This window comes from Porites lutea, chromosome 10, assembly GCF_958299795.1.
Source record: "Porites lutea chromosome 10, jaPorLute2.1, whole genome shotgun sequence".
NCBI lineage: Eukaryota > Metazoa > Cnidaria > Anthozoa > Scleractinia > Poritidae > Porites > Porites lutea.
In genome coordinates this window covers 7,422,219-7,439,870 of record NC_133210.1, presented here as the reverse complement: position 1 = coordinate 7,439,870, position 17,652 = coordinate 7,422,219, and the positions used below count along the sequence as shown (strand labels likewise).

General features: G+C 39.1%; 3 protein-coding genes across 3 annotated transcripts in view; 2 read left to right on the top strand and 1 right to left on the bottom strand.

Annotated features, from left to right (window-relative positions):
• LOC140949438 (protein O-mannosyl-transferase TMTC4-like) overlaps positions 1 to 17,652 on the top strand; it is a 222,456-nt gene that overhangs the window by 112,517 nt on the left and 92,287 nt on the right. The window lies entirely within an intron of this gene.
• Positions 1,275 to 11,125, top strand: LOC140949929 (fibroblast growth factor receptor 2-like). The gene is made up of 8 exons (XM_073399083.1): positions 1,275 to 1,382; positions 2,793 to 2,927; positions 6,353 to 6,493; positions 7,105 to 7,296; positions 7,664 to 7,875; positions 8,268 to 8,308; positions 9,027 to 9,123; positions 10,345 to 11,125. The coding sequence occupies exons 1-8, from the start codon at positions 1,311 to 1,313 to the stop codon at positions 10,517 to 10,519; spliced, it is 1,065 nt and encodes a 354-aa protein (XP_073255184.1). The 5' UTR covers positions 1,275 to 1,310; the 3' UTR covers positions 10,520 to 11,125.
• LOC140950684 (neurexin-4-like) lies at positions 14,130 to 14,759 on the bottom strand. The gene has a single exon (XM_073399930.1). The coding sequence runs from the start codon at positions 14,655 to 14,657 to the stop codon at positions 14,130 to 14,132; it is 528 nt and encodes a 175-aa protein (XP_073256031.1). The 5' UTR covers positions 14,658 to 14,759.

Genomic DNA, 17,652 nt, shown 5'->3' with positions numbered 1-17,652 from the left:
AGAAAAACGTTTTGACTGAGCAAATTTGATTTTTGCCGATTGTTTCATACTGAGAGGTCGTGACATGCATATTGATTTTCTGCGGTTATTGTGTCTGGTCGGCATATGATTTGCCTTCTGATGCAAGAGCATTTTCTTTGACCTCTTTTGAAATGTTAAGCTCTTCAATGCGGCTAAATAAGGGTTTTAGGTTGTTTAATTTCTCCAAAGTGCCTCCTGGATCTGAATAATTATAAGCGATTTTCTTTTTGTCCGTGAAAGTGACGGTTTCCTGCAATGTTTTGTCACGCTGGGACCAGCTCGTTAGCGTTTTTAGCAAGATGTTAAATTCTCACGGATAGTGATTTTCAGATCCAGATCTCGAAGAATGGATTGCAGCTTAAACTGAAGCTAAATCAACTATGGAGAACTGCGATGTGACCCAGTCATGATTGCTCTTAAAGCAATGAATTTTAAACTCGAACTTGTTTTGCTAAGGATAATGTGGGTCTTTGATCACTTCTTCACGTGCCGGCCCACATGATCACAGTTGGACACTTTCAATCTGATTGGTGTAAATGTAATCCGATAAAAAAGCGCAAAGGTCAACGGGGACGGTAAAAAGCACCGCTCCGCGCCAGAGGTTTTTCTCGCGGCTTCGCCGCTCGTGGCTTCGGCCTACGGCCGAAAATTCCCGCCGCACGCGAGAAAAACCTCTGGTACCCAGGGTAGATTGTTGTTGAATGGTTTGCACGTAACGTAATCATAATTCAAAATAAGGAATTATTTATCCTTCTGAGTTTCAATTTAGTGAACTATTAGAGCAACTGAACACGTGTATTTCTACAAAGTCTCAGTTCGAAAGGGTTTTTCATTTTGTGACAGAACACGTTTGAGTATTCTAATATATTGCGTGACGCGACAATAATGGGCAACAAAAGTTGTCACGTAACTGTAGTTTAAACAGTGACATATCTTTTTTTTAGATTTTGCTACCTGAACAGTCCTTGTTTTTTGAATAAGTATTAAGTTTAATGTTTATGAGCTCTCTAGAGATGAGTACTCGCTTTATGGCAATGTTTCTGTTAGTTTCCGGCCGCCATATCTGTGTTCCTCAGAGGGACGCCAACATGGCTGGCGTTTCAAAACCAAGTTCTATAAATTTGGGTAACACATTTCTCCGAATACCTCGCAAACGAAAAACCCGCACAGACCTGAATCTTAGCAAGACTTTTTGCATATCCCTTAGATTCCTTAATTTATTCATTTCCACACAGGTCAGCAAACTTGCTAAGAAACAGATAAAGCAAGCGGAGAAAATTCAATCGAGTATGGAAATAGCCCCATTACTACAAGATACCAGCGAGGACACAGCGTCGACTTCTTATCATCTCGGTGACGAAGTATGAAACATGTCAGCCAGGAGGGCTAAAAGATTTTAGATGACGTTCATTTCTACTATATATTCTCGTGTAATCCTGACTAGTGCAATCGATAGAGTCGATAATCGATAATGATGGATAACTCTCGATAAAGAGCGATTAATTAAATTGAAAATCGATAAAAATCGATAGAGGAAAAAGTTGTTGCTAATCGATAATTACCGACTTTAATCGATTTTTATCGAAGTTGTCGATTTTAATCGGCTTTTACTTAATTCGGTTAACATTAGCAAAGAACGTTGTTTCCGAACATACGTACATTATTTATGTGGCTATGGACGGTTAAATTTGTAGCGCCAATTTATTTCACAAATTACACTCAATATTCTAACAAAACATTTTCGGCCAATCGACAGGATAAAAAAAAGTCATAAGCAACTGATTCAGCTTGCTTGCACTGGAAACTGTTCAAGTTGAACCCTACAATGTATAGTTCAAGTGGTGAGGATACTGTTCAGTGTACAGTTTTTTAGCAAGACCCTTAAATTGCTTCTTCAAAAAGCATATTGGAAAGAATCATTTAAATCGCTCTGTAAATATGCAAAACAAAGTAGATAATGAACTCCGCAACTAAATGGAAAGAGAAGTAACATGACCATAAAACATGAAAAAGATGTGAGAAAATCGTCATTTAAAACAAAAAACATCTGCACATTGCTAATATAATTTGCTGTAAAATAATAGATCATTGGATTTTGAACCTGGGAGGCAATCGATAATATCGTTAAAATAGTTAAAAACGATAGCGCTGACAATTGATTTTCTGATATCAGTTTTTCATGGATTGCGCTAGTCAGGTGTAATATGCAAAAGTTGTCTCTTTATTTAATGATCCGGGAACAGAGAAGCGCCTATTTATGAAAGAATTAGTGAACTATAAAGACGTTTCGAAAAATCAGAGAGAGGTTTGGGGATCAAGTAGGCTTACTACAAAACTAAATTTGGTATTGAAGATTTTACTGATCAGGCCTACTAAAGATCCGGCTGACCCTCACTGGTTTGTCGTTGTGGTTGTGCCTTCACAAGTGTTTTTTATACCACAAAACGTAATCATGAGTTAATCGTCAAATTTATTTATTTAGAGTAAGTACGTTTTACCTAGATTTTAAAATCCTCCTATATCTTTTTGTCCTGGCAGCTGTAGATCATCTGGTTGTTGTTGATCTTTAGTCTTTAATTCACCGAAATTCTAAATGACAATTGCATAAAGTAGCAACAGAGTGGAAATTTGAGGTATACTTGAACGGATAGAATACAAGATTCCACGACTGATATTATAATAAAGAATGTTAATGGTTAAACGGAGAAAATGGCCAGTACTGGACCAATAAATTACGGTTTTTGTTTTGTTTTGTTTTGTTTTTTACATAGGAAAGTAAACCTGCTAAAGATCGGACAAAGCAGGAGCAGCAGACGAACAAGAACATGGAATTGACTTCGTTGTCAGAAAAAAGCATTAATGATGAGGTCCGACAGTACCTGGCGTCCACTCTTCAAGGCCATCATGTATGAAGGAAATACTTAAATATTTCATTTTATTTTTCTTAAATTTATTTATCGTTATCAAAAGAAAGCAATGATAATGTCCGACAGGATGTGGCGTCGACTTTTCAAGGCCATCTTGTAGAAAAGAAATACTTAACAACGTCTTTTTTTCCCCTTAAATTTAATGATATTGAACGAGGATAAGGCATGCAGACAATGAGGAAGCTTGCTATGAATTAAGCAGCAATTTTCCGCGAAAGAAAAATTCGATATATCTTTCTTTAAATTATTCTATTTTACCGTGCTCCAAAATAATCTAACGCAAAAACTCTAGGAATCACTTGCTGAGCCATTGACCCCATCCACAACACAACCCATGATCTGTCTGATGTAAAGAATTTTCAGTTGTATGTTAATGTAGCTTTATTACTGGTGGCGATGAAAGGTCCTTAGAGCAATCTTTCTGGGTCACGCCTATACCAGAATACGATCAATCGAAGCACCCACGCGTGCATTCGATAAATCTTTGCAGTTATAGAAAATGAATGTACATGTATATTTTGTGATCTAAGGGAACGGTCATTATTTATCGCCAAGGGGGGTGTGTGTGTGGGGGGGGGGGGGGGGGGGCGGACAATTTTAGGGGGGATCACTTGATTTTTGGGAGAACAAAAGGGGGCATCAGTTGTAACTGAGAACCCAAAAGGGGGGATCACTGAAAACTTTGGAAGGATTCAGAGGGGGGACCACTCAAATTTGCTTGGAAAATGAAGACATGGAGGGGACGGGGGGGGGGGAATCGCGAAAAACATCAGAAGTTATTAGCGGGGCCTGACCACTTCAGTGAAGTAACATTCAAAGGGGGGATCGGGTAAATTTCACCTTGTTTAGCCCCAAATCCTCCCCCCCAGGCGATAAATAATGACCAGTCCCTAATTTAAATATTACTTTCGCGCACCTTTCAAAAACCGGGGAAAACTTTCTTCCCAGTGGCACGGTCCCGTTTTTGCTGAGATTCTGGGTACTTAAATTGAGGCTCAACAAGCATGACTGCTTTAAGATGTTTTATGGTGTTGTTGTCAATCTTTGTATTACGTCATTTGCTGATTGCACCCATCCGAAACAGCAAGAAACAACCGCTTTTAGTCATGTTCTTCCTGAAAAACCTTTTCATCGAAAGGACGGGAGGATTAATCTGTCTTCCCTTCACGCACAGGGAGGATGGGAAAGCAAAGTTTCGACTAACGCAAACGAAAAGAAGACACAAGTGACTATGGAAATGGCTTCATTGCGCCAGGATGACGTTGCACAGGACATGGCTTCGGCCACTCACGATCTGTCTGATGTAAGAAGGAAGTGTCTAAGGCCACAACCACACGAATCCGGATGCGGCGAAACCGAATACTTCATTTTTGCGTCAACATAAATTCACGCATCGGCGAAACCGAATACTTCATTTTTGCGTCAACATAAATTCACGCATCCACACGAATACGCTACTGCAGTTTGCAATTGCAACTGCACTCGGGCCAGCGGTGTGATTTCACTGGCCGTATATCCTTCCCACTTCCAGTGCTTTAGGGTAACATTTCATACACTTCTCAAGTGGGAATGTCAAAGAGAAATAACTAGGTAAAGGCCGATTCATTCGTCTGGAGCGAAAGTAGACAGAGGGTTGTTGGCCTCTACTTTAAATTTTCAAGTTCCCATTTAAGCCTGGACCTGAGTTATGACGTAGCTGATTTAAAAATATCCGGTTTCAGTCGTCTTTACGAACTCGCCAAACCCGACGAATTAACAAAAAATTCCACTCTGTAGAGGGGTCTCAATGCGGTCTCGGTGAGCGGATTTACCGTTTTCGTGTAGATGGGAGGCCGATTCATATTAAAAAGCGTGCGGTTTCAAAAATATGTGGATTCGTGTGGACGGGGCCTAAGCCTTACAAGTTTCCTTTTCTCACGTAACGAAGGGTGTGATATAACATCCCTCTTCTGTACGTTCGTTGGGTAACGTTAAACGTGACCTTGAAGTGGAAAAATAGCGCGTTACAAGCGACCGTGACTAAGAAGTGGAACATTTTGGTTTGCGAACGTTAAAACTTTTTTGCCCTCTTAATTCTTGTACTGAAGTCTTGTTCTTGTGCCCGTGAAATTTCATCGTTTTTGCATAGGTACCCCAAGCTCAAGAGTGAGAATCATTTATGCGTGACATTTTATGAAGGTTTGCATGTGGTTTCAAGCGTATCGCAATTGGGGTCACAAATAGAAATATCAGCTCAGTAGTCTGTCTAACCTCAGTTGACTCCATGTTTTCATTATTGAGTTATAGACGAGATTGCGTCACACATTTAAATATTGCTGGTTTACACATTACGTCATCAAAAACATAAAGGAAAGAATTATCGATCCTCCTGAGTTCTTACTTTCATGAATTATTAGCGCCGCTAAAAACCAATATTCAGAAAAATTTTCATTGCGAAAGAAGTTCTTCGTTTTGTGATACAGTACGCTTAAATTTCTAAGCTTTTGTGTAACGCGGCATTTAAATGGTAGCTACTGCGAGCAAGCTCTCCGAGGCGCTCTGGGGGCGGGGCGGGAAAAGAAAGGAGCCTGCTTGCAACTACGTCTCTGGAATTTGAATTCTACCTCCAATTCGCCTGTGGCTCCCCGTTGACTGAGCTGTCAGATTTTCGCAAATCAGCGCGAAGCGGAAACGAACGCAATTGTAAACAAACATGGAAAAACACGTGCCAAGGGTAATGGCATCATTACTAATGTCATCTACGCCAATAAGCATTTCGCATCGACTTATTCATTTTCCAGAGACGTAGCTGCAAGCTCTCTTTCCTTTTCCCGCCCAGCCGCCAGAGCACCCTAGAGAGCTTCCTCGTAGGCTATTTACATGGCGGACAAGAGAGCTGTACCCTGGGTGCCAGAGACTTTTCTAGCGCGGATTCCGGTTTGTCGGCCTTCGGCCAACACCGAAAATTTCAGCCGTACGAGAGAAAAGCCTCTGGTACCCAGGGTAAGAGAGCTGCCATGAAGGCTGAAAAATTGACTATGTTGGGGGATTTTGCTATCTGAATGGTCATTGTATTAATGTCAATGTTAATTGAGTTCCTCAAGAGATGAATTCACCCTTCAGTAGCACAACTCCGTGACACATGTTTCTGTTGGTTTCCGGCCGCCAGGTTAGTGACCATCCGGATGGGCACCAACAATGTAGGTAAAAAAAATTCTCGAAAATTTCTCGCGCATGAAAAATTGCACCGACCTGAATCTTGGCGAGGGCCTTTGTATATTTACCTTCTTTCATTTCCCAGATTCTAGACTTTATCTATTAAACGGTTTTGATTTTTATTTTTAATTGCGTGACAGTGAAAACCAGCAATAGCGTTACATTTTTTATACGGGTAAATGTCATCGCCATTTTCTTTAATCATTTAGCAAAGTTTGGCTGATGAGTATGAAGTTAAGGAGGATCAACAGTCTATACACCAAGACCAAGAAGACATTGCAGTGTCTCCGCAACAAAGCAACAAAGATGCCTTTCTTGAAGTGATTCCATCGACTTCCACTGAAGTAGATGTAAGACGAAAACAAAAACACCATAATTAATTATTCACTAATAAAGAAGAATTTGCCTCTAGGGCGCCTTATTTTGCTTACGTTTCACGTTAGAAGGACACAACGTGATCTTCGTGTTCCTGTGCCACTAATGTGTTTCGTCGATGGTGTACCTTTTCTGTGCTATCTTGGATTTACGTTTCAGCGTCTTGTTTTCATTCTCTTGAGCTATTTTCAGTTGCGGGCTTGTGACGATGGTTGATATAACGAATCGTCTAGTAAAATGGTGTGTTTGTTGTTTTTAGTCAGTAGGACGTGTATCAGCAGGTGACCGCGGCTTTCTGGGTAAACATCAAACTGTTGGCGTGGATTTTCATCCTAGACTTGAAAACAGTACCCTGGACCCAAAGTAAATTTTATCTAGCTCTGAACTGGTCAATTTGAAGTTGCTTTCAATAGATAATACTTGTATATTCCGTGGCTCCTGTCTGGCTTAAGAAAATTATGTTATTTTTATATTTTTATCCTTTAGTTACTTATTTACTAACAAGGAAAGTAATTACTTGAAAGCTGTGCTGTTTCAGGCTAAACCAAAAATTTGATAGTTTTTTTTTTTTTATCAATTTAATTAGGATGAGGAATTCAAAGTAACTGACAAAGAACTTCTAACCAGGCGATCGGCATCACTAGGAAATAATCAAGCCTCTGCAATGCCACTTTCAATTGAAAACCTAGAGGAGTCGGACGAGGATTCTTGTGACGTAGAGGAGAACTTTTCTACCAAACAACTGTTTTCATTTGCCTGGCAAATAGCTAAAGGAATGGTAATTATCTTTGTTTTCTAGATCTGGATAATGTTGCTGGGATTCTGATTCTGAGTATAACTTGGGAAGAAGAATTCAGAAGTCCATATTTTATAAACATGAAATAGATGGGATAAATATATTGGCTGTTTTTCTAGATATGAGTACATTAAAATGGCTTATATGGAATTTCTTTTTGGTCGACCCAGTTTTGGCTAAATTCGTTTCGTTATGCATCTAAACGTAAATATTTGGATCAGATCAGTGTCGATATTTACTTTTCATTTGTATCTTTTCATTTATACTTAACTACTTAGTGTTCGGCGTACCCCCGTTATTATGTTTTGAGATCATTTTAATCGTTTTTTCGTTGCTTATTTGTCATTAGAATCATCTCGCAGAAAACAATCTTGTTCACAGAGACCTTGCTGCCCGTAATGTTCTTGTTGGCCATGACAACCAGATCAAAGTGTCAGACTTTGGGTTGATGAGACAAATCTATGAAGATGTGAACTGCTCAGCGAAGTCCAGAAAACTTCCTGTAAAGTGGATGGCCCCAGAATCACTTTATCAAGGGGTTTACACGACCAAAAGTGATGTGTGAGTGATGAGTTTTCCCGCTCCCTTGACAAGGGAACTACTGAAACTTTTCTACTGAATCACTTCTCAAAATTGTAGTTGCCGTCAAAAATTACAGAAGCATATAACTCTGAAGCACCTAAATCCCCTTATTTTTTTATAAGCATGCTAGGGTTTTTAGCCGTCCAATTAGAAGCACGGAAAATTGTTTGCCCAAATATGGAATCATAGTATTGAAGGCATCTCTGTCGAAATATATAGCTGCTAAAAACGGATCCTTCCAGTCCTTAACAGTTGTCCAATTACATCCAAAACTCAAGAGTACACGCATTTTTGGGCTCCTTCGTGGGCAGTAAACAATCTAAATGCCGTGAATCTGTACATATTTATAACCTCTTTGGTTTTTCTCATAGTTGGTCTTTTGGTGTTGTTCTTTGGGAAATGGCTACCTTGGGTGAGTGGACAGTAATTTTGTAGTTTATAGTTGTTATGTTAAATTTGAGGTGACGACTGACAAATCAAAAAAACATTTTTCATGGTCTATGACTCTTATAGACCGTAGAAATGATGTCAAAATGTTGAAAAACTCATACACGACCCGCAGGATAATGGTTTTACAATGCAAAGTTTTGAGCTCTCCAAGGGAATTAAGGGAACCGTGCCTTAACCCACCTTCCCCGTTTTGCCATGGTGGGATGTGGCTTATAACTGTTACGATTGTTATCAAGGTTACTGCTACCAGGAAGGGCGAAAACAATGTTTTATAATGCTTCATTTGCGGCAAGTTTGAATTTTCTTGTTTGATCTGGGCTCTGTTTTAATTAAGGGCTCTGTGTTAATTAAGTGCTCTGAGTAGATCTCCTAGATGATAACCGTATGTGACAATACATATTTTAATAATGTCAAATTTAAAAATTTGCGAGCATTTGATGACTGGAAACGAGAAGCCTTATTGTTTATCACCCTGCCTTCTTTCATTACACATTTTACTGCATTGGCAATATATCAGACCTCCATTCAATCAACCGTTTTTGCAAAATGGCCTTATTGAGTTTATATGAGCAGAAGTGACAATCGACTGAGGCATCTTTAATAGAAATCTATATAATGGAAAATTGCATGTATTCAGTTGCTGATATGTAATCATTTGTTTTCTTTCTCGCAATCGTCAGGAGGCGTACCATACCCCACGCTGACCAACTCAGAGTTGTATCGACTGCTCGATACTGGTTATCGCATGGAAAAGCCTGACATGTGCTCCGAAGACGTGTACGTTTCTTGATTAGAGTGGTCTTAGATTTAACAAACAGATTCGATTTTTCTGTGCGTCTGCTCAGTTACATTTCACACCGAACGGTGCAGCATACGAATTCGTCAAATATTTTAACACCTTCTTTGATCATATTAAATACTGACCAGACGGACGGCAGGGGAAAACTTTTGATGGGATCCTCACTCTTTAAACAAAAAGGAAACCCTCAGTCCATTAGCTTTATGGTCAATAAAGGCATTATTATTAGTGACTAGGTTAATCTCTTTCCTGGGGCCGGGGGAAGTACTACTTGTACTGGGGAGGCACCCCCCAAAAGGGGTACCTCTCTCAGTCTTCTGGTGTAGGAATTTTGCTAGTCGAAGTGTATGAAAGGGTAGGGAAATCTGTCATTTCGGTCTGTAAAATGACTTAAGAGTACCAGATAAGATTTTTTGGCTGTGAAAAAGTCGAGAAAATGTTCTAATTTGTTATTTATTCATATTTAAAAGGAAGTGAATTTTTCAGCAATTAAAAGGGATAAAGTTGAAGTTCTTTTCTGTCAAAAATGATGCTCAAAATGATAAGGGGTTGGACCTCGGGGCAGAGCTTTACATAATAATGGCTGGATAAAGGAATGGGGAATCACGTGATAACCCAAACGTTCCAAGAGCCCATTTTAATGGGCTTTACGTGGAATCTTCACCCAAAAGGAGTATCTTTTTAGGCCACATGTCAGTATGGAAAGGGAGGAATTTCACGAGCTAAAATGTTTGAAATGGTAGGAAATTTTGTAACTTCGGTAATTTACTTTAAAAGATATTTTAAACAGATGTACCTGTATTGTATGCTTGATGTTAAGGGCTTAATGGCTTAAAAAGTAAAGAAGTCGTACTATTTTTCAGGGTAGGCAAGAAAGGAATGTATACGAAAGAGGTACCTGTTCTGTCAAAAATGCTGTATAAAAAGGATTGGGCCTCACTGTGGAGCCTCCCTGTAAACTCATGAGGCTAAGAAGCCTATATATCCTACTAAAAAAATTTCTTTCATTCCAATAGACCTCTTTCGCTTGAATGTGTTGTTTTCCCAATACAGGTCATGTCTAACGGTCAAATTCCCCTGGGACCTCTTCTGGGAAACCAAAACATACAAGCTATAAAGAGGTCTATTGACACTGTCTAATAATTGACTGGAGCTCTACTAAGCGTTGAATGGTTCTTTTTTTTCTCCATTCATAACAGATATGAGCTGATTACTGACTGTTGGAACGAAGACCCTTACATTCGTCCCAGTTTCTACCGTTTGATCGAAAAACTGGAGGCGATAATGGAAAGGGATGCACCGTATTTGAATGTAAACAAACACAATGAATATCATCCGTATTACAACGTGCCACCTGAAGCTAGTGCTGATTGATATGGAGAAGAAGGAGCATCCCCAACAATCGGACAGTTTAAGACGGAACGAGTATAAACAGTAAATGCATACTTATTGACTTAGATACTAAGCTAAGAAAATACTGAAAGAATTATAACAAACATAAAAAGAGCTTTAACTGTAAAAAAAAAAAAAAAGTGTAACAGTAAGGCCCTCCAGATCTAATCAGGAGCCCATCATCCAGGAATGTAAATCTCCGTTATAACGTGTTAAGATTTTTACTAGGCTATTTATAGACTAATCTTTCACGCAGAAAAAAAGAGCTGGACTGAGTAGGATTTCCAGCAATTAGCGTATGCGATCAAAGAAGTATAGAGCTATTAACGTACAGCTATTAACAGTGATTAAGGTTTTAACTGAATGACGAGCCTTAAAAGTTAGCCACTAACTGAGAAGATAGCTGAAGATCAACCGTTATGTTGGATTTCACCGAAGTTGTTTTTAGTGCAAGGCGAATTTTTCGTAAACGATTGTATTTATTACTGTCAGTAGTGTAAATTATAAAGGGAGAGGTTTAAATAAGAATCTAGGGATCACATATTTAACTATTGTTTTAATGCTTTGCAAAATCCGTATTAGATATAGAATGGCTGAAATACCTGTAACGCTATCATTGTGACTAAAATAACATTGTTCCGCACTTGACTTGCTTTATACTTTGGCATTTCTCATTTCATATTGTAACCATGTAAATGGTTTGACCAATGAATAACTGCATGACCTGATAAGTCATTAACGTCGCGGTACTCCTTTGTTTGTCCGTCAGTTAAGCGATGGTGCCTCAGGGTCATTAAAAAACAAACAAACAAACAAACCGTCCTTTGTCATAGTTATATCTCAGACTCGTACCCAGCGCTATTTATGTGTTTTGGGGGTGAGAGAAGATTGGGGATTAGGTTAAGGCGCGCGCGGGGTCTCATGGGAAGGGACGAAGGAAAATTAGCGGCGCTATTTTTCCTTTGTGCAAAGTGCTAAAGTGCTGGCCCAGTTGTTCAAAACGTGGATAAAGCTATCCACTGGTTAAATCTCTATCTAGTGGATAACGCAATCAGTTTCCCTAATCCTTATCCACTGGATAGTGATTTATCCGGTGGATAGCGCAATCCATCGTTTGAACAACCGGAGCCTGGTCGGCGAGAGAGAATTTTTTTCTCGCAGCTTGGCTACTCGCTTTCGTGGGTTCCAATGGGAAAAAAACCTCTGGCACCCTGTGTGATGAAAGACCAAATAACGTTTTGCAAAGGCTTTTCTGGGCTAATGGCTTTAAGAAGGAACTCTAACACCTTAACTATATTTACCTCTTTAAACTATTATTTTGAATGAGTAATTTTCCACTTCTCAGCCCTAATTACCCGCCAATGCACATATGACTATATTTTGGCTGTCTTATGGTATTAGGGAAACTTCAAGGATTCAGCCTAGTCTAAGAAAATAGACTCAACGGAAAGTTTCATTTTCCCAATTTTTTTTTTCCTTAACCAGGGCGGGGTTGTTGAAAGGTGGGTTAAGCGAACCCAAAAAAGAATAAAAAGCTCTAAAAAGAATAAACTGAGGAAACTATCCCGGAAAATGCTTTTTAGACTTTCAAAAAAGTCCTTTGTCCTCTCGTGACTTCGTCGCTTGCTTGGCCGCTTCGCGGCCTAAAATAAAGCTCGGTCCGCTCGCTAAGAAACTCATGAGGTGGACTTGTAGCAAGGCTAAATGCTTTTGAACAAAAGGAAAAGAAACGCGGATTAGAAATTAACCCTGGGTTAGCGCTAATCGGTCTTCGACTGAAGTGGGCCCAGAAAATTAGCACGGTTGTTAGTATTGAAGAGGATTAAGAGTCCTTCTCCAATTGTCGTCGCCTGTGTACGTCCTCCATAACACGTGGAATTTGGCAATTAGTTGCAATCGTAGTCGTACAAGAGCAGCCTAAGTTAAGCAGGGGCAACCAACGAGATTATAGTTCAAAACCACTTAAACATAGCATTGTTGAACGTATTTTAGTATTTAAACGGTATAGGAAAATTTTTATCCCCTAAAAATTTTTTATCTGTTCCGGTTTGCTAGCTGAAATTCTAGTGATCCGAAAATTATAGGGACCAAAACTTACCTTTTCGAAAATTGCAGCCAGAAAAAGGCTCCCGAAAAATCTAGGTGTTTAGGGTAAAAATCCGTTAAAAATGGGCAATTATAAAATTTTATACCAATTTTACGACAAGTGTTCCGAAAATTCTGGATCTCAAATCGTCTTCCGAACAGATATTTTCCAAAAATTGACGCTGGGTGCCCCTGAGTTAAGATTTAGGAGAGAACGAATTTACAGGAGTCTTCATCATTAAGTCTTAAAACAGAATTGAAAATCGGCAGTAGCGCTGGATTAGCTTAACCTAGTTTAGAACCAAGTGGCCTCGGTTTAGTAAATCAGATCAATTCACATTTCACATTTCAACACAGGCTGCCCAAACTCACGTTATGGATAATTTAGTACATACCATAGGTGACGCGTGACCTGTGCTGGACGGACGGTGTCGCGTTATAGTAGGCGACCGTTGAAAATAAGAGACTTTGTACGAGAAATAAAATACTGAGATCGGCGAACACTTAATAACGTTAAACCTAATTTTCCATCAATGAAATGAGTAAAAAAGACTTACCTGTCTGTGATGTATTCCACTGTGTTTTGGTGTCTGCTTGTTGTCTTACAGGATTTTTTGGCTTTATTGCATAACCACTGTTACTCCCTTCACAAGACGTTATTTAGCGTTCGCAGATCTCAGTATTTTATTTCTCTTATTTTCAACGGTCCCTTGTAACTTGACACCGGCGCTTCGTTCAGCACAAAGGTCACGCGTCGTCACCTATGGTGTGTAATTTCCTTTACTCCATTTCCTCGTAACGTGAGTTTGGGCCGCCTGTGATTTCAACACTCGAAAACAATGCATTCTCTTATCTGCATTACGGCATAAAAGTTACCTTACACTACCTTATGTTACTTCGCTTCGAGAACAACTGCTTTGGAACTTTCGCTCACGGCTGCTCTTTGGCAATAAGAATTCTTGTCGTAAAATGCAGGGTTCAATCGTGCTCGTAATTTCAAATCGGCCTTAAATTACTCGCCCGATAGTCCCTGAATTGTACTCCACTTAGTTCTGATACCATTACTTATAAAAATCGCTATCATTAAAATTAATGACACGCTTCAGCTAATGTGTTTACAATTGCAATGCAATAATAACAGTCAAAACCAATTCTCAGGCAACTGCAGTCTCTACGTTCATAGATGGAAAACTACTTACATTTTGTTTTAAAATTAGCTAAAGCCTGCTATGCAAAGAAGAATATATATAATTGAAAATGAAACATATGGAACAACCTCTTTCGATCTCTTGCTGCGTTAACATTAGGGTAATTTTTTAAATTAAAAATCCTTTAAAAAGTCATCAGCCTTGTGTAAGCTCCTGAAGCCCTGCATGAGAACAGATCTCAACCTTGTCTTCAGGATTAGGAAATCTCTGGAGATGAGGCTGATCTCAAACCCGCCCACACTGGGTGCAAGTCAACTGACAACAAACACGTTTACTCGTGTTTTTTTTGGTATTAAATTTCAATGCACAGAAGCTATTCCGTAACACTTGAGTTTCCCAAGGGTATGATAACCTCTCTCATAATCAATTCCTGTATCTCCAAATCTTAACTGTAAAACTGGCAGGTCCAGGTCACTCTTTTGAGTTAGAAGACCGCTGTCCTCACGCCAGGCTTTATCATTTTTATCACAGTTGCATCCACCGCTGCTGTCTGCACATGTATTGGTCACCCCGCATGCGCACTTGTAGGAGTCAGCTGGGCTGGCTCCACCCCAGTAGGTCATTTTCTTGGAGTCACGCGATACCCACCAGCTATATGGATTACCATTATACAGAAGGACTGCGTGATAGCATTCATACTTGATAAATTGCTCACAATGTGCAGAGACATTCAGAAGGCCAAACAATTGTGGGTTGCTAGTTAGCCCTGACCCTTCGTAATGGACATCACGTACGTAGCTTCCTTTTCTTTCATAGCCGTTAACCAGAGTTCTGCCTTCACTGTCGTGACCGACAACTGTTACGCCAACTTCATTCTTGTCTGTCATGTCGCAGTGAACAGCAAAAGACTTGTAGCCCCCAACTCCATCGGGATCGATAACATAATTGCCACTTGGGGCTTTTGCGTTGTTGTATTTTATTTCACTACATGTTTTAGGTAATTCGGCTAAATGAAAGAAAGAGAGAAAGGAAAATAATTATTTAAAACAAGCTAGACATTACATTGTGCGTAAAAAAATAATATAAAAAGTTAGCACACGCCTCGTGAGGAATAAACGCCCCCTCTACGCCGTTAAAGTTGTATTAGACGCCCCTGTCTAGTAAACGCCCCCTGTCTAAAATAATAGACGCCCCCTATAAGAATTACTCCAAAATACTAGGAATTAGCAAAAAGGAAAAAAATAATCCAATTCATTCAGTTTCTTGCTTGATTAACAATGCTTTGCGTACTTCATCTTGTTCAATATCAAGTTGAAAGTAAGGATAGACTTATAACGATGGCAACACAATAACCCTGAGCGAGGATTCTGAATTGAAAGAGTGATATGTGTCTCTATACACGGCCTAGACGTATTAATTGATGGAGTGGATATTCCGGTATTCTAAAACTCTCTTGATATTTTTGCCGAAAGTATATTATTTTTTCGAACTTATTATTGCACTTTTGAGAATAAACGGCTCTCTCTCTTTTAAACGCTTCCTGTCTTTTAAACGCCCCTTTTTGGACCCCTAAAATTAAATAAACTCCCCGTGCGTTTATCAGGTCAACTACGGTTTCACCTAAAGGTGTTTCGTATCACCGATAAATGATTAGAAAGTTTGGTCTCTTGCTTGAATTACCGTGCGTTCTCGTAGAATATATAACTGTTAGAATTAACTGCAAACAAATTCCATGCAAGCATAAGTGTTGTTCTTGACAAAACTCCATCATTTCTTCAACTTTTTTTCTTCCATCATACCCTTGCAAATTTCTGTTTGTTGCGACGTTTTAATTTTTTCGAATAACGTCCCAGTGCTCCTTCAGTCAAAATTCTTACCGTCACAAGACGCTTCTGTGTCTGCTGTCAAGGAGAAGTCGTCAATTGCTATGTCACCAGCGTCAAGATGACTGCTTCCAACTACGCCTTCAAATATCACCTGTTAAAAACATAATACATATATCTAGCTGGAGTTTTGAAAACCGGGTTGCCTGAAATCTTAAGTCAAGTCCAGCACATTGCAGGCAATCTTTCAAAACTTAATTTGCTTAAAGCCCTGATACTTTTAGTGTAAAAATAACAATCTCGCTCTTCAGGACTAACCACCCTCACCTCTTAACCATGGGCTTCAAATAACTTCCTGGAAGTGACAGAAATCAGTGCAAATTCCAGAAAACTTGCACGAGGGGGGCAACAGTCCGTCCCGTAGGGACGGGCTGTTGCCCCCGTTGGCCCAGATAATATTTTTTGAGGGGGGCTTCCGTCAAACTAAATGTCATGTTGTTGCACAGATATGGGGCTATCATGTGGTATGCATTTGGGGTAGCCTGGTTAAATTCCAGGGGGGTGGGGTTGTTGTAAAGACTATGCTTTGTGCTAGAGTGCAGATTCGCTGGGTTTTGTACCTGGGCTTACCCCTGTCTTTCAAAGCTCAATGTCTCCCTCAAATTAAGGAGGGGTTGTGTCTGGCTGGGTGCTATATTGTTGCACAGACAAGGGGCTATCGTCTGGTATGCATTTGGGGTAGCCTGGTTAAATTCCAGGGGAGTGGGGTTGTTGTAAAGTTTGATGTGTTTTTGCACTCTTATGCAGTTTGTTTGTGCTGTTTGCATGCAGGCAATGACCCACTCTGTTGATAATGTTCCTAGTCAGCAAGCAGTTGAACTGCTGGTTTTAGGACTTGGTATTGTTGAGCAGTGTTGGCTTAGATTGTTTTTGGGAGACCAGCTTCAATTAAAAATGGGGTGAACTGGGGAATTGGCTTTGCAATCGGTGACACCGACACTAAAAATTGCTTCTTAAAATGCCTTATTTTCCAGATTAATGAGGAAAACTTCACTTTTGTTACTTTCAAGACAGATGATTCTATCAAATGGAAGCTCATGTATTCAATAATTTCTTTTTGAGGTGAGATTTTACTTTTCAAGTAACAAGGGCCATCAAATTAACAATCAGTGCGAGAGACTGACATTTTTTAGTAGCCCGGTTTTCAAAAAACCAGGTATATATATACTTTTTATCATTAATTAACTTTATTAGTAATTCCAAAAACGGTACATAAGATTACATAATCGATACAATACACTTGTTAACGTCAGTAGAAAGCTAAATACACTAGTACACAGTACATACTGAGGAAAACAAAGCAAAACAAAATAAAAAGCAAAATTAAAAAGATTACAAAAATAAATACAAATAGAAAATTATTAAAGAAAAAAAATAGAATGATTACATATTACACACACAGAAAAAGGTATTCCTAACACTGGTTAATTCATGTCTTAAAATAGATATTTTTGTGAATAAACAAGATTTCAGATATTGTTGAAGGAAACGCAGTCACTTCAAGCTATCACGTAAAAAACATAATGTCAATGGAGTAATAAGTCCGAAAGGTTCGTCTTTATCCGACCTTAAAACCTAAAAAAAAAATGGACAGTCAAGTTAACAGGGATGTTTAAAAAATTTATTATAAAAGAAATCACAGCGACCTCATTACAGTTAAAAAAAATAATAATAAGGAAATGTGTTATAGCGATACAGATCCCCTGAGAAACGCTAAGTGATATCTGCCTCTACATTTAGAGGGTCAATTTCATTACACTGAATAAACAATAGTGAATTTTGCCGAATGATACATTACTTATAGACATTTTATACGTATTTAATCTTAGTATATTTAACTGAGTAAGGCGCAATATAAAAACGGTAGGAGTCAAGTCAACTTTTTTTTTTCAACAAGAAAGTACAGAATGCTCCTGACTAAAGTAAGGGACCAGTCATTATTTATGACATGAAGGGGGGTGGGGGGTGTACTGGATTTTTAGGAAAACATTAGGGAGAA